The sequence below is a fragment of the Pseudophryne corroboree genome, chromosome 2 (genome assembly GCF_028390025.1).
Source record: "Pseudophryne corroboree isolate aPseCor3 chromosome 2, aPseCor3.hap2, whole genome shotgun sequence".
Classification (NCBI taxonomy): Eukaryota; Metazoa; Chordata; class Amphibia; order Anura; family Myobatrachidae; genus Pseudophryne; species Pseudophryne corroboree.
This window is the reverse complement of record NC_086445.1, coordinates 357,397,126-357,420,181: the sequence shown is the minus strand read 5'-3', so window position 1 is coordinate 357,420,181 and position 23,056 is coordinate 357,397,126. Positions and strand designations below refer to the sequence as shown.

The 23,056-nt window shown below is 47.7% G+C and overlaps 1 protein-coding gene across 2 annotated transcripts in view; it reads right to left on the bottom strand.

Moving 5' to 3' along the window:
- TUBGCP3 (tubulin gamma complex component 3) overlaps positions 1–23,056 on the bottom strand; it is a 634,372-nt gene that overhangs the window by 111,952 nt on the left and 499,364 nt on the right. For both annotated transcript variants that reach the window (XM_063953156.1, XM_063953155.1), the window contains exon 17: positions 16,034–16,169. In XM_063953156.1, the coding sequence (XP_063809226.1) occupies positions 16,034–16,169 (136 nt within the window). The remainder of the gene's footprint in view (positions 1–16,033; positions 16,170–23,056) is intronic.

The window sequence follows — 23,056 nt, the reverse complement described above, 5'->3', positions numbered from 1 at the left end:
AGAGAGAGGGAACGAGGAGACGGACAGAGAGAGAGGGAACGAGGAGACGGAGAGAGAGAGAGAGAGAGAGAGGGAACGAGGAGACGGACAGAGAGAGAGAGAGAGAGGGAACGAGGAGACGGACAGAGAGAGAGAGAGAGGGAACAAGGAGACGGACAGAGAGAGAGAGGGAACGAGGAGACGGACAGAGAGAGAGAGAGAGAGGGAACGAGGAGACGGACAGAGAGAGGGAACGAGGAGACGGACAGAGAGAGAGGGAACGAGGAGACGGACAGAGAGAGAGGGAACGAGGAGACGGACAGAGAGAGAGAGGGAACGAGGAGACGAGCAGAGAGAGAGAGAGAGGGAACGAGGAGACGAGCAGAGAGAACGAGACGGACAGAGAGAGAACGAGACGGACAGAGAGAGAACGAGACGGACAGAGAGAGAACGAGACGGACAGAGAGAGAACGAGACGGACAGAGAGAGAACGAGACGGACAGAGAGAGAACGAGACGGACAGAGAGAGAACGAGACGGACAGAGAGAGAACGAGACGGACAGAGAGAGAACGAGACGGACAGAGAGAAAGGGGGGAGATCGAGAGAGGGGATAGATGGAGGCAGAGGAAAGGGAGTGAATGAGAGAGGGGCTTCTACTACTGTCACATTGCTTGAAGTCAGTGGTGTATATAATCTGGGGCTGTTAATGTACATGGACATGGCTGCCAGTGCCTCTGCACATTCCTCCGACGGACTTTTGGCGCTGGGGACGGTCAGGACAGGAGCATACCTCCCAACTGTCCCGATTTTCGCGAGATGGTCCCGCTGTCCCACCTGTGGGCAGCAGTGTCCCACGGTGGGGGGGGGGGGGGGGGGGGGGGAGGGACAGTTGGGAGGCTCTTGCACTCACAGCAGAGCAGAGTGAATAGACGCTGTGCGCATGTGCACACAGCGTCTATTCATGGAGACAGAGGTACTGGGGGCATGCCAGCAGCTCACTGAGCGCTGGCTATGCCCCCATGGGCTATAGTAACCAGAACGGGGGCCGTGGCTTGCGATCGCGGAATTGCCGCGAGGCCACGCCCCTTTATGCAAAGCCACGCCTATTTTATGTAGACACGCCCCCTTTTCGGCGCTGGGCGCCGAAGTCCCTCTTGGCAATCCTTGAAAGTTGGGAGGTATGCAGGGGTGTAATAGAAGTAGGCAAGGGCTGAGAGAGCGGCCCCAGTCCTCCCCTTCCAGCCCGGTGTCCGTGTCCGCACAATAGAGGGGGAGTTTAGATTAGTAAAATAAGTACAGTAAGACACAGGCAGCATTTGAGTGGGAGAAGGAGAGCGGACCTTTTACTGGTCGGGAGACAGGACACGAGTGACTGGCTGTGCAGTGGCCGTCTTAACACACGGGCTGGTGGGCACTGGTGGTGGGCGGGCGAACAGGCGCAGCGCTGGTCGCGGCATTTAATGAGTCAGTGAGACTCATTGTAATGCCGTCCCTGAACCAGCCCCCACCGCGGGAACAGACAGCCCCCCTCTCCCCATGCCACTTGTAACCGCTTAAAGCTAATCTCTACCATGAGATCGCGGAGCACCCGACCCCTCTCTCCCTGGCCACGGACCACTGGCAGCACTCAGAAGCCAAACCCCCTCCCCAGCCGACTGTTACCCACTGTCACAGAGGATCGCTGCCACGGAGCTGCTCTATCATGTCCTGACTGGCGGCAAGGCTCCACCTCCTGTTTTTAAAGCCTGCCGCCGGCGCCGTGCCGTCACGCCAATCAATCTGCCAGGCTAGGGATTGGCTGCAGCGGAGCGCGTCCCAGAGGACTCGCGCATGTTGGAAAAGTGAGTCCCTGAACATCAATACCGGGTAAAAAACGCGCTATAGCGCGTTTTTGCGAACACTGACTATAAATATGTTACCTTCGGGTGGTTCAGTAGCCTAAACAGCCTGGATGAACCACTGACTGCAGAAGTGCATGGATGATCAGAATAAACAGTTGTGCTCATAAGTTTACATACCCTAGCAGAATTTGTGATTTTCTGCCCATTTGTCAGAGAATATGAATGAAAACTCACAAACTTTTCTTTCACTCATGGTTAGTGGTTGGGTGATGCCATTGATTGTCAAACAACTATGTTTACTCTTTTTAAATCATAATGACAACAGAAACTACCCAAATGACCCTGATCAAACGTTTACATACCCTGGAGATTTTGACCTGATAACATGCACACAAGTTGACACAAACGGGTTTGAATGGCTACAAAAGGTAACCATCCTCACCTGTGATATGTTTGCTTGTAATCAGTGTGTGTGTATAAAAGGTCAGTGAGTTTCTGGACTCCTGAAAGACCCTTGCATCTTTCATCCAGTGCTGCACTGACGTGTCTGGATTCTAAGTCATGGGGAAAGCAAAAGAATTGCCAAATGATCTGCAGGAAAAGGTAATTGAACTGTATAAAACAGGAAAAGGATATAAAAAGATATCCAAGCAATTGAGAATGCCAATCAGCAGTGTTCAAACTCAAATTAAGAAGTGGAAAATGAAGGATTCTGTGGAAACCAAATCACGGCCAGGTAGACCAACAAAAATTTCAGCCACAACTTCCAGGAAAATTGTTCGGAATGCAAAGAAAAATCCACAAATAACTTCAGCTGAAATACAGGACTCTCTGAAGAAAAAAAAAAAACAGGATTTTAATACCCAACGGTAAATCCTTTTCTCCTAGTCCGTAGAGGATGCCGGGGTCCACTTTAGTACAATGGGGTATAGACGGTTCCGCAGGAGCCATGGGCACTTTAAGACTTTTCCAGAGTGTGAACTGGCAACTCCCTCTATGCCCCTCCTCCAGAAGTCAGTATAGGAACTGTGCCCAGGGAGACGGACATTTCGAGGAAAGGATTAACTTTAAAGTTAATGGTGAGATTCACACCAGCTCACACTTCAACCACGCCGCACAACTGGCATTCAACATAACACATGCCAACGGGCATGAACAATTGCAGCAACATGCTGAAAATAATTGCAACACAACACCTGTGTAACTACAACAAACCAACTACTGCAGGTAAAGTACTCACTTGGTCGGGTGCCCAGCATCCTCTACGGACTAGGAGAAAAGGATTTACCGGTAGGTAATAAAATCCTGTTTTCTCATATGTCATAGAGGATGCTGGGGTCCACTTCAGTACCATGGGGTTATACCAAAGCTCCAGTACGGGCGGGAGAGTGCGGATGACCCTGCAGCACCGATTGACCAAACTTGAGGTCCTCATCGGGCAAGGTGTCAAAATTGTAAAATTTCGCAAACGTGTTTGCCCCTGACCAAGTAGCTGCTCTACAAAGTTGTAAAGCCGAGACCATCCCCGGGCAGCCGCCCAGGATGAGCCCACCTTTCTAGTAGAATGGGCATTCACCGAATTCGGTAACGGCAATTCTGCCGTCGAATGAGCGTGCTGAATCGTACCTCTGATCCAGCGCGCAATGGTCTGCTTAGAAGCAGGACACCCAATCTTGTTGGGAGCATACAGGTCAAACAGAGCCTCTGTTTTCCGTATCCGAATCGTTCTTGCGACATAAATTTTCAAAGCTCTGACCACATCCAGAGACTTTGATGCAGCGAAGGTGTCAGTAGCCACTGCACCACTATAGGTTGGTTTATATGGAATGAAGAAACCACCTTTGGAAGAAATTGTTGACGAGTTCGCAACTCAGCCCTATCTTCATGGTAGATCAAGTAAGGGCTCTTGTGAGACAAGGCCCCTAACTCAGACACCCTCCTTGCGCATGCCAAGGCCAACAGCATGACCACTATTCCAAGTGAGAAACTTCAACTATATCTCCTGTAGAGGTTCAAATCAATCCGACTGAAGGAACTGCAACACCACGTTAAGATCCCATGGTGCCACAGGGGGCACAAATGGAGGTTGGATGTGCAGAACCCCTTTCACAAACGTCTGAACTTCTGGAAGGGAGGCCATTTGTTTCTGAAAGAAAACGGACAAGGCCGAAATCTGGACCTTCATTGAACCCAATCGTAGGCCCGCACCCACACCTGCCTGTAGAAAATGGTGAAACTGTCCTAACTGAAAATCTTCCGTTGGAGCCTTCTTGGATTCACACCAAGACACATTTTTTCCAAATACGGTGGTAATGCTTAAACGTTACTCCTTTCCTGAATTAGTGTGGGAATGACTTCTTTTGGACTACCCTTTCGGGCTAGGATCAGGTGCTCAACAGCCATGCAGTTAAACGTAGCCGCGGTAAGTCCTTATACACGCACGGCCCCTGCATCAGCAGGTCCTCGCGAAGAGGAAGAGGCCGATGATTTTCTATGAGTAACTCCTGAAAATCTGGATACCAAGCCCTCTTTGGCCTGTGTGGGACAATGAGGATCGCTTGAACCCTTCTTACGATCTTGAGAACTTTTGGAATCAGCAGAAGCGGAGTGAAGACATACACTGACCGAAACCCCCACTGGGTCACCAGTGCATCCACTGATATTGCTTGAGGCTCTCTCGACCTGGAACAATATCTCTGAAGCTTCTTGTTAAGACGAGATGCCATCATGTCTACTCGAGGAACTCCCAAAGACCTGTCACCTCCGCAAAGACTTCTTGGTGGAGGCCCCATTTTCCTGGATGTAGATCGTACCCTTTGATAAAGCTGTTGATAGCAGCGAAACGCGTCAGTGAACTTTGCTTTAGACCACTGAACTCCTCCTAAGGCATCCCTACTGCAGGACTCAAATTCAGGACGACCCATCGGCTGCTGAAAGTGAACCAGGATCCTTCATCTTCTATGGTCCCGCAAGCCACCATCTATCAGGATACTCCTAATTGGAAAACAGCGTGTAGGTTTTTTCAGTGTCATCTCCACAGACTGTGAACCAGAATCCATTTTATCAATAAGGATCACAATCTCGGATCCCTGCATTGGAACACACTTGGGCGAAATTATCACATCAGTCCTGCTTTTGGCCATAGACTCTATATCCTAAATACTAAATGGACTCTATTGCTGCCTAAGGAGTGTATTTCATGTCCAATTGGTCTTTAATTGACTATGTGAGATATTAATATAATTTTTTTCTCAATTATTGCTCAATTTTAACACTTTTTAGTCATTAAATTTATTTAATTGTAGCATCTTGTATATAGCGCTGTATTTTGTTATATTATCTATTTGGATGGAGATCGTGTCTGCTTCCCAGTTGTCCACTCCCGGAATGAAGATTGCCGACAGAGTTCTTGCATGCCTTTTTGCCCAGAGGAGGATCTTTGTCATCTCTGCCATTGCCGCTCTGCTTTTTGTTCCGCCCTGACGGTTTATGTACGCTACTGCTGTTACATTGTCTGTCTGGATCTGTAAGGGCTGATCTTGAAGAAGATGTACTGCTTGTAGAAGGCCGTTGTAAACGGCTCTCAACTCCAGAACGTTTATGTGAAGACCGGTTTCTTGACTTGACCATCTTCCTTAGAAGCTTTCCCCTGTGTGACTACTCCCCAGCCTCGGAGACTTGCATCCGTGGTTACTAGGACCCAGTCCTGAATCCTGAACCTGCGTCCCTCTAGTAGGTGAGAACTGTGCAGCCACCACAGGAGCGAAATTCTGGCTTTGGATGACAGGATTATCCTCTGGTGCATGTGTAGGTGGGATCCGGACAACTTGTCCAACAGGTCCCACTGGAATACTCTGGCATGGAATCGGCCAAACTGTATGGCCTCGTAGGCGCTGCCATCTTTCCCAACAACCGAATGCAATGATGAATCGATACCCTTGTTGGTCTCAGAATATGTTTGACCATTCTCTGGATTTCCAGAGCCTTTTCTACTGGAAGAAATACCCTTTGTACTTCTGTGTCCAGTATCATTCCCAGAAAGGACAATCTTGTCGTCGGTTCCAACTGTGACTTTGGAAAACTTATGAACAACCGTGTTGTTGAAGTACTGTCAGGGAGAGTGCAATGTTCTGCACCAACCTTTCCCTGGACCTCGCTTTTAATCAGGAGTACATCCAGGTAAGGAATTATATTGACTCCTTTCTGTCGAAGGAGGACCATCATTTCAGCCATCACCTTGGTGAACACCCTCGGTGCCGTGGAGAGTCCGAACGGCAACGTCTGAAATTGGTAATGACCATCCTGTATTGCGAATCTCAGATAAGCCTGATGCGGAGGATAAATGGGAACATGTAAGTAGGCATCTTTTATGTCCAATGAAACCATGAAATCCCCTTCCTCCAGACTGGAAATCACTGCCCTCAGAGATTCCATCTTGAACTTGAACCTTTTTAGGTAGAGATTCAGAGACTTCAGGTTTAGTATTGGTTTGACCGAGCCGTCCGGCTTCAGAACTATGAAGAGGCTTGAATAAAACCCTTTTCCCAGTTGTGATAAGGGAACCAGGACAATGACTTGATCCTGACATAATTTTTGTATTGCGGCTGCTACTACTTCCCTGTCTGGGAGAGTAGCTGGTAAGGCCGATTTGAAATATCGGCATGGGGGAATACCATGAAACTCCAGCTTGTACCCGTGGGACACAATTTGTAAGAACCATTGGTCCAGGCCCGACTGAACCCAGAACTGACTGAAAAGTTTCAGACGTGCCCCCACCTGAGCGGACTCCCACAAGGGAGCCCCAGCGTCATGCTGCAGATTAGGCAGAAGCAAGGGTTGATTTCTGCTCCTGAGATCCTGGAGACGCTGTGGACTATCTTTTCCTCTTCCCCTTCCTCTACCTGCAAAGAAAGGGGAACCTTTAACCTTTTTGTATCTAATGGGACGAAAGGACTGCATCTGAGAGTGATGTGTCTTTTTCGCCGGCGCAGGAGCATAAGGCAAGAATGTCGACTTACCTGCGGTAGCCGCAGAAACTAAAGCATCCAGCTCATCTCCAAACAAGGCCTCACCTTTATACGGGAGAGCCTCCATATTCCTTTTGGAATCTGCGACAGCATTCCATTGGCGAATCCACAATGCCCTCCGAGATGAGACTGCCATGGTAGCGGCTTTTGATCCCAAGAGCCCAATATCTTTCATGGCTTCTAGCATGTACGCAGCAGCGTCTTTGATATGACCTAATGTTAGGAGAATCTCGTCTCGATCTATTGTGTCAATTTCTGATGACAAGTTTTCTGCCCACTTTTCAATGGCACTACTCACCCACGCAGAGGCAATGGTAGGCCTGAGTAGTGTCTCAATGGCCACAAATAGATTTCAACGTAGTCTCTAACTTGCGGTCTGCCGGCTCCTTTAGTGAAGCCGTCCCACGTGCCGGAAGAATCACCTTTTTTGTTAATCGTGATAGGGCACTGTCTAAAACGGGGGGTGACTCCCACCTTTTCCTGTCCTCTGCCGGGAAAGGATAAGCAGCCTGAATTCTTTTGGAAATCTGAAATTTCTTTTCAGGGTTTGCCCACACTCCCTCAAAGAGAGTGTTCAGCTCATGTGAAGGCGGAAAAATAAGAATTTACTTACCGATAATTCTATTTCTCGTAGTCCGTAGTGGATGCTGGGGACTCCGTCAGGACCATGGGGATTAGCGGCTCCGCAGGAGACAGGGCACAAAAGTAAAAGCTTTAGGATCAGGTGGTGTGCACTGGCTCCTCCCCCTATGATCCTCCTCCAAGCCTCAGTTAGGATACTGTGCCCGGACGAGCGTACACAATAAGGAAGGATTTTGAATCCCGGGTAAGACTCATACCAGCCACACCAATCACACTGTACAACCTGTGATCTGAACCCAGTTAACAGCATGATAACAGCGGAGCCTCTGAAAAGATGGCTCACAACAATAATAACCCGATTTTTGTAACAATAACTATGTACAAGTATTGCAGACAATCCGCACTTGGGATGGGCGCCCAGCATCCACTACGGACTACGAGAAATAGAATTATCGGTAAGTAAATTCTTATTTTCTCTGACGTCCTAAGTGGATGCTGGGGACTCCGTCAGGACCATGGGGATTATACCAAAGCTCCCAAACGGGCGGGAGAGTGCGGATGACTCTGCAGCACCGAATGAGAGAACTCCAGGTCCCCCTCAGTCAGGGTGTGCCCCTGACCAAGTATCAGCTCGGCAAAGTTGTAAAGCCGAGACCCCTCGGGCAGCCGCCCAAGATGAGCCCACCTTCCTTGTGGAATGGGCATTTACATATTTTGGCTGTGGCAGGCCTGCCACAGAATGTGCAAGCTGAATTGTACTACACATCCAACTAGCAATCGTCTGCTTAGAAGCAAGAGCACCCAGTTTGTTGGGTGCATACAGGATAACAGCAAGTCAGTTTTCCTGACTCCAGCCATCCTGGAAACTATATTTTCAGGGCCCTGACAACATCTAGCAACTCGGAGTCCTCCAAGTCCCTAGTAGCCGCAGGTACCACAATAAGCTGGTTCGGGTGAAACACTGACACCACCTTAGGGAGAAACTGGGGATGAGTCCGCAGCTCTGCCCTGTCCGAATGGACAATCAGATATGGGCTTTTTTGAGACAAACGCCGCCAATTCTGACACTCGCCTGGCCGAGGCCAGGGCCAACAGCATGGTCACTTTCCCTGTGAGATATTTCAAATCCACAGATTTGAGCGGTTTAAACCAATGTGATTTTAGGAATCCCAGAACTACGTTGAGATCCCACAGTGCCACTGGAGGCACAAAAGGGGGTTGTATATGCAGTACTCCCTTGACAAACTTCTGGACTTCAGGAACTGAAGCCAATTCTTTCTGGAAGAAAATCGACAGGGCCGAAATTTGAGCCTTAATGGACCCCAATTTGAGGCCCATAGACACTCCTGTTTGCAGGAAATGCAGGAAACGACCGAGTTGAAATTTCTTCATGGGGCCTTCCTGGCCTCACACCACGCAACATATTTTCGCCACATGTGGTGATAATGTTGTGCGGTCACCTCCTTCCTGGCTTTGACCAGGGTAGGAATGACCTCTTCCGGAATGCCTTTTTCCCTTAGGATCCGGCGTTCAACCGCCATGCCGTCAAACGCAGCCGCGGTAAGTCTTGGAACAGACATGGTACTTGCTGAAGCAAGTCCCTTCTTAGCGGCAGAGGCCATGAGTCCTCTGTGAGCATATCTTGAAGTTCCGGGTACCAAGTCCTTCTTGGCCAATCCGGAGCCACGAGTATAGTTCTTACTCCTCTACGTCTTATAATTCTCAATACCTTGGGTATGAGAAGCAGAGGAGGGAAGACATACACCGACTGGTACACCCACGGTGTTACCAGAACGTCCACAGCTATTGCCTGAGGGTCTTTTGACCTGGCGCAATACTTGTCCAGTTTTTTGTTCAGGCGGGACGCCATCATGTCCACCTTTGGTCTTTTCCAACGGTTCACAATCATGTGGAAGACTTCCCGATGAAGTCCCCACTCTCCCGGGTGGAGGTTGTGCCTGCTGAGGAAGTCTGCTTCCCAGTTGTCCACTCCCGGAATGAACACTGCTGACAGTGCTATCACATGATTTTCCGCCCAGCGAAAAATCCTTGCAGTTTCTGCCATTGCCCTCCTGCTTCTTGTGCCGCCCTGTCTGTTTACGTGGGCGACTGCCGTGATGTTGTCCCACTGGATCAATACCGGCTGACCTTGAAGCAGAGGTCTTGCTAAGCTTAGAGCATTGTAAATTGCCCTTAGCTCCAGTATATTTATGTGGAGAAAAATCTCCAGACTTGATCACACTCCCTGGAAATTTTTTCCCTGTGTGACTGCTCCCCAGCCTCTCAGGCTGGCCTCCGTGGTCACCAGCATCCAATCCTGAATGCCGAATCTGCGGCCCTCTAGAAGATGAGCACTCTGTAACCACCACAGGAGAGACACCCTTGTCCTTGGAGATAGGGTTATCCGCTGATGCATCTGAAAATGCGATCCGGACCATTTGTCCAGCAGATCCCACTGAAAAGTTCTTGCGTGGAATCTGCCGAATGGAATCGCTTCGTAATAAGCCACCATTTTTCCCAGGACTCTTGTGCAATGATGCACTGACACCTTTCCTGGTTTTAGGAGGTTCCCGACTAGCTCGGATAACTCCCTGGCTTTCTCCTCCGGGAGAAACACCTTTTTCTGGACTGTGTCCAGAACCATCCCTAGGAACAGCAGACGTGTCGTCGGAAACGGCTGCGATTTTGGATATTTAGAATCCACCCGTGCTGTCGTAGAACTACTTGAGATAGTGCTACTCCGACTTCCAACTGTTCTCTGGACCTTGCCCTTATCAGGAGATCGTCCAAGTAAGGGATAATTAAGACGCCTTTTCTTTGAAGAAGAATCATCATTTCGGCCATTACTTTGGTAAAGACCCGGGGTGCCGTGGACAATCCAAACGGCAGCGTCTGAAACGGATAGTGACAGTTCCGTACCACGAACCTGAGGTACCCTTGGTGAGAAGGGCAATTTGGAACATGGAGGTAAGCATGTCCAGGGACACCATATAGTCCCCTTCTTCCTGGTTCGCTATCACTGCTCTGAGTGACTCCATCTTGATTTGAACCTTTGTATGTAAGTGTTCAAAGATTTCCCATTTAGAATAGGTCTCACCGAGCCGTCTGGCTTCAGTACCACAATATAGTGTGGAATAATACCCCTTTCCTTGTTGTAGGAGGGGTACTTTGATTATCACCTGCTGGGAATACAGCTTGTGAATTGTTTCCAATACTGCCTCCCTGTCGGAGGAAGACGCAGGAGCCTGCGAGGGGGAGACGTCTCGAATTTCCAGTCTGTACCCCTGGGATACTACTTGTAGGATCCAGGGGTCCACTTGCGAGTGAGCCCACTACGCGCCGAAACTCTTGAGACGACCCCCCACCGCACTTGAGTCCGCTTGTACGGCCCCAGCGTCATGCTGAGGACTTGGCAGAAGCTGTGGAGGGCTTCTGTTCCTGGGAATGGGCTGCCTGCTGCAGTCTTCTTCCCTTTCCTCTATCCCTGGGCAGATATGACTGGCCTTTTGCCCGCTTGCCCTTATGGGGACGAAAGGACTGAGGCTGAAAAGACGGTGTCTTTTTCTGCTGAGATGTGATTTGGGGTAAAAAAGGTGGATTTTCCAGCTGTTGCCGAGGCCACCAGGTCCGATGGATCGACCCCAAATAACTCCTCCCCTTTATACGGCAATACTTCCATGTGCCGTTTGGAATCTGCATCACCTGACCACTGTCATGTCCATAAACATCTTCTGGCAGATATGGACATCGCACTTACTCTTGATGCCAGAGTGCAAATATCCCTTTGTGCATCTCGCATATATAGAAATGCATCCTTTAAATGCTCTATAGTCAATAAAATACTGTCCCTGTCAAGGGTATCAATATTTTCAGTCAGGGAATCCGACCAAGCCACCCCAGCGCTGCACATCCAGGCTGAGGCGATCGCTGGTCGCAGTATAACACCAGTATGTGTGTATATACCTTTTTAGGATATTTTCCAGCCTCTCAGCTGGCTCCTTGAGGGCGGCCCTATCTAGAGACGGTACCGCCACTTGTTTTGATAAGCGTGTGAGCGCCTTATCCACCCTAAAGGGTGTTTCCCAACGCGCCCTAACTTCTGGCGGGAAAGGGTATACCGCCAATAATTTTCTATCGGGGGAAACCCACGCATCATCACACACTTCATTTAATTTATCTGATTCAGGAAAAACTACAGGTAGTTTTTTCACACCCCACATAATACCCTTCTTGTGGTACTTGTAGTATCAGAAATATGTAACACCTCCTTCATTGCCCTTAACATGTAACGTGTGGCCCTAAAGGAAAATACGTTTGTTTCTTCACCGTCGACACTGGAGTCAGTGTCCGTGTCTGTGTCGACCGACTGAGGTAAATGAGCGTTTTACAGCCCCTGACGGTGTTTGAGACGCCTGGACAGGTACTAATTTGTTTGCCGGCCGTCTCATGTCGTCAACCGACCTTGCAGCGTGTTGACATTATCACGTAATTCCTTAAATAAGCCATCCATTCCGGTGTCGACTCCCTAGAGAGTGACATCACCATTTCAGGCAATTGCTCCGCCTCCTCACCAACATCGTCCTCATACATGTCGACACACACGTACCGACACACAGCACACACACAGGGAATGCTCTGATAGAGGACAGGACCCCACTAGCCCTTTGGGGAGACAGAGGGAGAGTTTGCCAGCACACACCAAAAACGCTATAATTATACAGGGACAACCTTTATATAAGTGTTTTTCCCTTATAGCATTTTAATATATATATATACATATCGCCAAATAAGTAATAAGTGCCCCCCCTCTCTGTTTTAACCCTGTTTCTGTAGTGCAGTGCAGGGGAGAGCCTGGGAGCCTTCCCACCAGCATTTCTGTGAGGGAAAATGGCGCTGTGTGCTGAGGAGAATAGGCCCCGCCCCCTTTTCGGCGGGCTTCTTCTCCCGTTTTTCTGAGACCTGGCAGGGGTTAAATACATCCATATAGCCCCCAGGGGCTATATGTGATGTATTTTTAGCCAGAATAAGGTACTATCATTGCTGCCCAGGGCGCCCCCCCCCAGCGCCCTGCACCCTCAGTGACCGCTGCTATGAAGTGTGCTGACAACAATGGCGCACAGCTGCAGTGCTGTGCGCTACCTTATGAAGACTGAAGAGTCTTCTGCCGCCGTTTCTGGACCTCTTCACTTTTCGGCATCTGCAAGGGGGGTCGGCGGCGCGGCTCCGGGACGAACCCCAGGGTGAGACCTGTGTTCCGACTCCCTCTGGAGCTAATGGTGTCCAGTAGCCTAAGAAGCCAATCCATCCTGCACGCAGGTGAGTTCACTTCTCTCCCCTAAGTCCCTCGTAGCAGTGAGCCTGTTGCCAGCAGGACTCACTGAAAATAAAAAACCTAACAAACTTTTACTCTAAGCAGCTCTTTAGGAGAGCCACCTAGATTGCACCCTTCTCGGCCGGGCACAAAAATCTAACTGAGGCTTGGAGGAGGGTCATAGGGGGAGGAGCCAGTGCACACCACCTGATCCTAAAGCTTTTACTTTTGTGCCCTGTCTCCTGCGGAGCCGCTAATCCCCATGGTCCTGACGGAGTCCCCAGCATCCACTTAGGACGTCAGAGAAAGTTACATTAATTTTCTTTTCCTTATAAAAAATAAGCCTTCTCCTGAGGTAAAGGAGGGGCCTCCGTAACTTCTAAGACCTCCTTTATAGCAACAATCATATACTGAATGTTTTTCGCTAATTATGGATCTATTCCCCTAGAATCACTAGTTTAGACACAGGAATCAGAGTCCGTGTCGGTATCAGTTTGTACTATTTGTGCAAATGACTTCTTATGTGGATGAAAGGGCAGAACTATTAAAAACCACATCTTCCACGGATTTTCTCCGGGTTTCTGCGTGAGACTCAGACTTATCCAATCTCTTACTGATATGATTCACACTATCACGTAACTCTTTCACCCATTCAGGCTCGTGGTTTGCCGGCAGCGCCACCACATTACAAGTCTGTGTCCCTAAAATGGCTCCCTCAGGGGAAGAGCTCCTTGCCTCAGACATGTCAAACACATGCATAAACACACCAGGCACACCGGTACTTATAAGGACAGACCCACAGTAAAATCTGTCAAAGGGACACAGAGAAGATTTGCCAGCTCACAACTCAGCGCTAGTGATAAAATCCCTGTGTAATATAAAATGTCCACAGAAACCTGTAGCGCTTTTATAATGTCAAATTTACAATACAGCACCAATTTACACTGTGCCCAACCTTATTTGCACCCGGATACTTGGTTCAGAAGTGGATGAGGACCAGCGTTTTCTTCCCCTGCAGCTTGCTTGGAGAAAATGGCACTGAGCAGAGTGCTGGCTGACTGAGAAGTAATGGCACGTTTCCCCTCAGACTTATTCACTGAAATATTTATACTGGTGGGGGTGTAGGCTTGTGCCACGTCCCAATATGCTACTTATCGCCAGTTAGAGTAGGTTTTCACGCTGTCCAGGGCGCCGCCGCCCCCTCCCCCCCGCTGTGTATGATAGCATGGCCGCGCAGCGTTCACGCTCGCTGCGCGGTACCTTGAGCCATCACGATGTCCGGAGGTCCCTCTTGCAGATCTCCGGTTATAACACTCATGCGTCTTCTGACTTCTGGCTCTGTTAGGGGGGAGACAGCGTGCTGTGGGAGTGAGCGCATAGCCGCAGCTAGTGTTCAATACCCTTCAGGAGCTCATGGTGTCCTGTCAGCAAGAAGCAGAGCCATGAAACTCTTTAGGAAGTTGGATCCTACTTCTTCCCCTTAAGTCCCACGAAGCAGGGAGGCTGTTGCCAGCAGTCTCCCTGAAAATAAAAAACCTAACAAAGTCTTTCAGTGAAACTCAGTAGAGCTCCACTGAAGTGCGACAAGTCTGCATGGGCAATTTTCTAAACTGAGGTCTGGAGGAGGGGCATAGAGGGAGGAGCCAGTTCACACTAGTGCCCATGGCTCCTGCAGAACAGTCTATACCCCATGGTACTGAAGTGGACCCAAGCATCCTCTAGGACGTATGAGAAAGTGGTGTGGTTGTTCAAGATGCACAATACGGAGGCATTTGAAGAAAAATGGGCTGCACGGTCGAGTCGCCAGAAGAAAGCCATTACTACGCAAATGCCACAAAGCATCCGGCTTACAATACTCCAAATAGCACAGAGACAAGCCTCAAAACTTCTGGAACAAAGTCATTTGGAGTGATGAGACCAAAATTGAACTTTTTGGCCACAACCATAAACGTTACGTTTGGAGAGGAGTCAACAAGGCCTATGATGAAAGGTACACCATTCCTACTGTGAAACACGGAGGTGGATCGCTGATGCTTTGGGGCTGTGTGAGCAACAAAGACAATGGAAACTTGGTCAAAATTGATGGCAAGATGAATGCAGCATGTTATCAGAAAATACTAGAGGAAAATTTGCACTCCTCAGCATGGGACGTACTTGGACATTCCAACATGACAATGATTCAAAACACAAGGCTAAGTCGACCTGTCATTGGCTACAGCAGAATAAAGTGAAGGTTCTGGAGTGGCCATCTCAGTTTCCTGACCTCAATATCATAGAGCCACTCTGTGGAGATCTCAAACGTGCAGTTCATGCAAGACAACCCAAGAATTTACAGGAACTGGAGGCTTTTTGCCAAGAAGAATAGACAGCTTTACCATCTCAGAAAAATAAAGAGCCTCATCCACAACTACTGTACCACAAAAAAACTTCAAGCTGTCATTGATGTTAAAGGGGGCAATACACGGTATTAAGAACTGTGGTATGTAAACTTTTGATCAGGGTCATTTCAGTAGTTTCTGTTGTCATTATGATTTAAAAAGAGTAAACACAGTTGTTTGACAATAAATGGCTTCACCCAACCACTAACCATGAGTGAAAGAAAAGTTTGTGAGTTATCATTCATATTCTCTGACAAATGGACAGAAAATCACAAATTCTGCTAGGGTATGTAAACCTATGAGCACAACTGTAACTCAGCCTCTAGATGTAGAGGGAGAGGTTCATGAGTATGCTGATGGGATTGCTGTATTGCCGAATTGATCAATAATCTTAGCTAAGTATACAATAAATTCATACAATGTTTTTATATATTCAAGTTGTTTGTTGAAGTACTTTTCTGGGAATCCACCCATCTGGGTCTCCGCGAACTTAACCCACCTGTAACAGTAAATCATACTGCTCCCCCCTTCCCACATGCATAAATGTTGCGGTTTTTGTCATACATAACTAATACCTAGAGTCTCCTTCAGACAAAAATGCTTTTCAAACCATAAAAGTTCCTTAGGTGAATCACCTCTGAAAAGAAGAGTTGGTATTTTCACTATGAAGAGACACAAGGAGGTGCGAGTGGAAAATTTTAAATCAGAACCAAGTTTATAATAAGATAATCAATGGCATAATAAAAAATAAAATAAATAAAGGTAATGCATTTCAGCTTAAAGAGAGGGACTGTAGTAATCGGGCAGTAACTTTACACAAGACAAAAGAGGAAAGGGGTCATAGAAGGTTTTATGCAACGGGAGCAAAAAATTATTAATAGGTATACTGGCACTTTCTCCACAGCATACTTTACCTGGCATGCTTTTTAATAACTTTGCATTGCACATATGTCCTTTCCAAATGTCTGTTAGAATGTATTCCATCCTCTTTGCACGCCAGAGAAAGTTGAACACTCTGAGATAATGACTCATGCACTCTCTTGTAAATACCTGTTTAAGTTAATAAAAAAAAAAATGTTGGCATTACACGAATAATTAAGTACATATGGAAAGAAGTGTCGAAGTCAGAAAATATTACAAAACACACATTACATACAAACACCACATAGGTGGCCTCCGTGTGCGTGCATGTTCGGCTGTGCGTGCACATATTCGCAAATGGCGTATGGTCGCTCCCGCGGTCCTGCGCATTAGAGCGTGGTATGAGTAATTACAGTGGAATTTGTACTCTCATGGAAAAGCCACAAAGACCTATCATAAATCTAATATATATATATATTGTATAAATCCCACACTGTCTGCTTTTTCTTCTAAATAGCATGGAGATCAGTTACACATAAATTAAAACTCCCAGAGACTAAAATACAATGGCCTTATTTACACTAAGCTTTGAAATTCTATGAAGAAGGCAAACACCTTTGTTTACTAGGATAGCTGAGTTTCTATTTAAAACAATGAGTACTGGATTGTCATTGTCTCACCTGAAGACAAAAACAAACGAAGAGACAATACCCAGGAACCGTAGCTGTTAGAAAATCAATTAACAATAGCTAACCAAAACACAAACCAGACATTTAGAAATCTAAGATATTAACATTCATAGTCTAAACTCTTGGAGATGTATGTGCGTGTGTGTGTATGTATATAATAAGAATTTACTTACCGATAATTCTATTTCTCGGAGTCCGTAGTGGATGCTGGGGTTCCTGAAAGGACCATGGGGAATAGCGGCTCCGCAGGAGACAGGGCACAAAAAAGTAAAGCTTTTACCAGATCAGGTGGTGTGCACTGGCTCCTCCCCCTATGACCCTCCTCCAGACTCCAGTTAGGTACTGTGCCCGGACGAGCGTACACAATAAGGGAGGCAATTTGAATCCCGGGTAAGACTCATACCAGCCACACCAATCACACCGTACAACTTGTGATCTAAACCCAGTTAACAGTATGATAACAGAAAGAGCCTCTTAAAGATGGCTCCTTAACAATATAACCCGAATTTGTTAACAATAACTATGTACAGTATTGCAGATAATCCGCACTTGGGATGGGCGCCCAGCATCCACTACGGACTCCGAGAAATAGAATTATCGGTAAGTAAATTCTTATTTTCTCTATCGTCCTAAGTGGATGCTGGGGTTCCTGAAAGGACCATGGGGATTATACCAAAGCTCCCAAACGGGCGGGAGAGTGCGGATGACTCTGCAGCACCGAATGAGAGAATTCCAAGTCCTCTTTTGCCAGGGTATCAAATTTGTAGAATTTTACAAACGTGTTTTCCCCCGACCACGTAGCTGCTCGGCAGAATTGTAATGCCGAGACCCCTCGGGCAGCCGCCCAAGATGAGCCCACCTTCCTTGTGGAATGGGCCTTAACAGATTTAGGCTGTGGCAGGCCTGCCACAGAATGAGCAAGTTGAATTGTGTTACAAATCCAACGAGCAATCGTCTGCTTAGAAGCAGGGGCACCCAACTTGTTGGGTGCATATAGTATCAACAGCGAGTCAGATTTTCTGACTTCAGCCGTCCTTGAAATGTATATTTTTAAGGCTCTGACAACGTCCAACAACTTGGAGTCCTCCAAGTCGCCAGTGGCCGCAGGCACCACAATAGGTTGGTTCAGGTGAAACGCTGATACCACCTTAGGGAGAAAATGCGGACGAGTCCTCAGTTCTGCCCTATCCGAATGGAAGATTAGATAAGGGCTTTTATAAGATAAAGCCGCCAATTCAGATACTCTCCTGGCGGAAGCCAGGGCCAGTAACATAGTCACTTTCCATGTGAGATATTTAAAATCCACCTTTTTCAATGGTTCAAACCAATGGGATTTGAGGAAATCTAAAACTACATTTAGATCCCACGGTGCCACCGGAGGCACCACAGGAGGCTGTATATGCAGTACTCCTTTAACAAAAGTCTGTACCTCAGGAACTGAGGCCAATTCTTTTTGGAAGAATATTGACAGGGCCGAAATTTGAACCTTAATAGATCTCAATTTGAGACCCCTAGACAATCCTGATTGTAGGAAATGTAGGAAACGACCCAGTTGAAATTCCTCCGTCGGAACACTCCGATCCTCGCACCACGCGACATATTTTCGCCAAATGCGGTGATAATGTTTCGCGGTGACTTCCTTCCTTGCCTTAATCAAGGTAGGAATGACTTCTTCTGGAATGCCTTTCCCTTTTAGGATCTGGCGTTCAACCGCCATGCCGTCAAACGCAGCCGCGGTAAGTCTTGAAAGAGACAGGGACCCTGTTGTAGCAGGTCCCTTCTCAGAAGTAGAGGGCACGGGTCGTCCGTGACCAACTCTTGAAGTTCCGGGTACCAAGTCCTTCTTGGCCAATCCGGAGCCACTAGTATTTCTTACTCCTCCTCACCGTATAATCTTCAATACCTTTGGTATGAGAGGCAGAGGAGGAAACACATATACTGATTTGTACACCCAAGGTGTTACCAGTGCGTCCACAGCTATTGCCTGTGGATCTCTTGACCTGGCGCAATACTTGTCCAGTTTCTTGTTGAGGCGAGACGCCATCATGTCTACCATTGGTCTTTCCCAACAGTTTATTAGCATGTGGAAGACTTCTGGATGAAGACCCCCCTCTCCCGGGTGTATATCGTGTCTGCTGAGGAAGTCTGCTTCCCAGTTGTCCACGCCCGGGAAGAACACTGCTGACAGTGCTATTACGTGATTCTCCGCCCAGCGAAGAATCTTGGCAGCTTCTGCCATTGCACTCCTGCTTCTTGTGCCGCCCTGTCTGTTTACATGGGCGACCGCCGTGATGTTGTCCGACTGAATCAACACCGGTTTTCCTTGCAGGAGTGGTTCCGCCTGGCTTAGAGCATTTTAGATTGCTCTTAGTACCAGAATGTTTATGTGAATAGACTTTTCCAGGTTCGTCCATACCCCCTGGAAGTTTCTTCCTTGTGTGACTGCTCCCCAACCTCTCAGGCTGGCGTCCGTGGTCACCAGGATCAAATCCTGTATGCCGAATCTGCGGCCCTCCAATAGATGAGCCTTTTGCAACCACCACAGAAGATATACCCTTGTCCTTGGCGACAGGGTTATTCGCAGGTGCATCTGAGGATGCGACCCTGACCATTTGTCCAACAGATCCCTTTGGAAAATTCTTGCATGGAATCTGCCGAATGGAATTGCTTCGTAAAAAGCCACCATTTTTCCCAGGACTCTTGTGCATTGATGTACAGACACCTTTCCTGGTTTTAGGAGGTTCCTGACAGGTCGGATAACTCCTTGGCTTTTTCCTCGGGAAGAAAAACCTTTTTCTGAACCGTGTCCAGAATCATCCCTAGGAACAGCAGACGTATCGTCGGAAAACAGCTGCGATTCTTGGAATATTTAGAATCCAGTCGTGCCGTCGAAGAACTACTTTAGATAGTGCTCTTCCGACCTCCAACTGTTCTCTGGAACTTGCCCTTTTTAGGTCGTGCAAGTAAGGGATAATTTAGATGCCTTTTTTCTTTGAAGAAACATCTTTTCGGCCATTACCTTGGTAAAAAGGCCCGGGGTGCCGTGGATAATTCAAACGGCATCGTCTGAAACTGATATTGACAGTTCTGTACCACGAACCAGAGGTACCCTTGATGAGAAGGACAAATTTTGGACATGGAGGTAATCCTTGATGTCCAGGGACACCATATAGTCCCCTTTTTTCCGGTTCGCTATCACTGCTCTGAGTGACTTTATCTCGATTTGAACCTTTTATGTAAGTGTTCAAAACATTTTAGATTTAGACTATGTGTCACCAAGCCGTCTGGCTTCAGTACCACAATATAGTGTGGAAAAATAATACCCTTTTCCTTGTCGTAGGAGGGGTACTTTGATTATCACCTGCTGGATATACAGCTTGTGAATTGTTTCCAATGCTGCCTCCCTGTCGGAGGGAGCCGTTGGTAAAGCAGACTTCAGGAAGCTGCGAGGAGAAGATGTCTCGACTCTCCAATCTTTACCCCTGGGATAATACTTGTACGATCTAGGGGTCAACTTGCGAGTGATCCCACTGCGCCCTGAGACTCTTGAGACTACCCCCCCACCTTGAGTCCGCTTGCACGGCCCCAGCGTCATGCTGAGGACTTGGCAGACGCGGTGGAGGGCTTCTTTTCCTGGGAAAGGGCTGCCTGCTGCAGTCTACTTCCCTTACCTCTATGTCTGGGCAGATATGACTGGCCTTTTGCCTGCATGCCCTCATGGGAAAGGAAAGATTGAGGCTGAAAAGACGGTGTCTTTTTTAGCTGAGATGTAACTTGGGGTAAAAAAGGTTGGATTTCCCAGCTGTTGCTGTGGTCCCCAGGTCCGATGGACCGACCCCCAAATAACTCCTTCCCTTTATACAGCAATACTTCCATCTGCCGTATGGGATCTGTATCACCTGACCACTGTCGTGTCCCTGACATCTTCTGGGAGATATGGACAACGCACTTATCTTGATGCCAGAGAGCAAATATCCCTCTGTGCATCTCACATACATATATATAGAATGCATCCTATTAAATGCTCTACATGAATAAAATATTTTCAGTCAGGGAATCCGACCAAGCCAACCCAGCACTGCATCTCCAGGCTGATGGCGATCGCTGGTCGCAGTATAACCACCGTATGTGTGTATATACTTTTTAGGATATTTTTCCAGCTTCCTATCAGCTGGCTCCTTGAGGGCGGCCGTATCTGGAGACGGTAACGCCACTTGATAAGCGTGTGAGCGCCTTATCACCCTAAGGGGTGTTTCCCAACGTACCCTAATTTCTGGCGGGAAAGGGTATAACGCCAATATTTGCTATCGGGGTAACCCTACGCATCATCACACACTTCATTTTATTTTATCTGATTCAGGAAAAACTACAGGTAGTTTTTTCACTCCCACATAATACCCTTTCTTGTGGTACTTGTAGTATCAGAAACACGTAACACCTCCTTCATTGCCCTTAACGTGTGGCCCTAATGAGAAATACGTTTGTTTATTCACCGTCGACACTGTATTCAGTGTCCGTGTCTGTGTCTGTGTCGACCGACTGAGGTAAATGGGCGTTTTTTAAAACCCCTGACGGTGTTTCTGAGACGCCTGGACCGGTCCTAATAGATTGTCGGCCGTCTCATGTCGTCAACCGACCTTGCAGCGTGTTGACATTCTCACGTAATTCTCTAAATAAGCCATCCATTCCGGTGTCGACTCCCTAGAGAGTGACATCACCATTACAGGCAATTTCTCCGCCTCCTCACCAACATCGTCCTCATACATGTCGACACACACGTACCGACACACAGCACACACACCGGGAATGCTCTGACAGAGGACAGGACCCACTAGCCCTTTGGGGAGACAGAGGGAGAGTCTGCCAGCACACACCAAAAACGCTATAATTATATAGGGACAACCTTATATAAGTGTTTCTCCCTTATAGCATCTTTTATATATATATATACAATATCGCCAAAATCAGTGCCCCCCCTCTCTGTTTTAACCCTGTTTCTGTAGTGCAGTGCAGGGGAGAGCCTGGGAGCCTTCTCTCCAGCTTTTCTGTGAGAGAAAATGGCGCTGTGTGCTGAGGAGATAGGCCCCGCCCCTTTTTCGGCGGCCTCGTCTCCCGCTATTTTTGAAGTTAGGCAGGGGTTAAATATCTCCATATAGCCTCTGTGGGCTATATGTGAGGTATTTTTTGCCTCTAATAAGGTTTTTATTTGCCTCTCAGAGCGCCCCCCCCAGCGCTCTGCACCCTCAGTGACTGTTGTGTGAAGTGTGCTGAGAGGAAAATGGCGCACAGCTGCAGTGCTGTGCGCTACCTTTATGAAGACTCAGGAGTCTTCAGCCGCCGATTTTGGACCTCTTCTCTCTTCAGCGTCTGCAAGGGGGCCGGCGGCGCGGCTCCGGTGACCATCCAGGCTGTACCTGTGATCGTCCCTCTGGAGCTAGTGTCCAGTAGCCAAGCAGCAAATCCACTCTGCACGCAGGTGAGTTCACTACTTCTCCCCTAAGTCCCTCGTTGCAGTGATCCTGTTGCCAGCAGGACTCACTGTAAAGTAAAAAACCTAAGCTAAACTTTCTCTAAGCAGCTCTTTAGGAGAGCCACCTAGATTGCACCCTTCTCGTTCGGGCACAAAATCTAACTGGAGTCTGGAGGAGGGTCATAGGGGGAGGAGCCAGTGCACACCACCTGATCTGGTAAAAGCTTTACTTTTTTGTGCCCTGTCTCCTGCGGAGCCGCTATTCCCCATGGTCCTTTCAGGAACCCCAGCATCCACTTAGGACGATAGAGAAATATATATATATATATATATATATATATATATATGAGTATATGGATATATGTGGATATATGTATATCTTGAAGATTGAAATAATCATATCATGTGTGGGATCATATTGTTCAGAGTCACGTAAACATTAATCTGGTGGGAATAAGAACATTATTATATATTACCACATTAAGTTATTAATAATACCAGATTTATGTATGATTAATGTGATGGGTTTAACTGGTCATGGTGCGGGAACTCAGATGCAAACAGAAACCACATCTCAAGTCCTAGCCATCGCCCACTTCTTGAGCTGACCAATGGTCCCCGATGCACAGGATATGTCCCACCCCCGAACCAATGGAAGAAGAGCACACAGTGTCTATTGTATTATGTTTTGATCTACTGTATAAAGAGCCAGCTGCAGGCAAGGTCACTATCACAGACTCTGAAGGTCATCACCCGTGATGACCGAGGACCGGACCGGGTAGCGCAAGCGATTCCAATCACGTATGTACATTGACTGTAGCCATTTACTCTGTTATATTGTAGTGTATTATTTGTATTGTAAACCCCCTTTCAGCAATAATCCACTGTGGTGTCGGAAGCCAGCGGTTGATCACAAT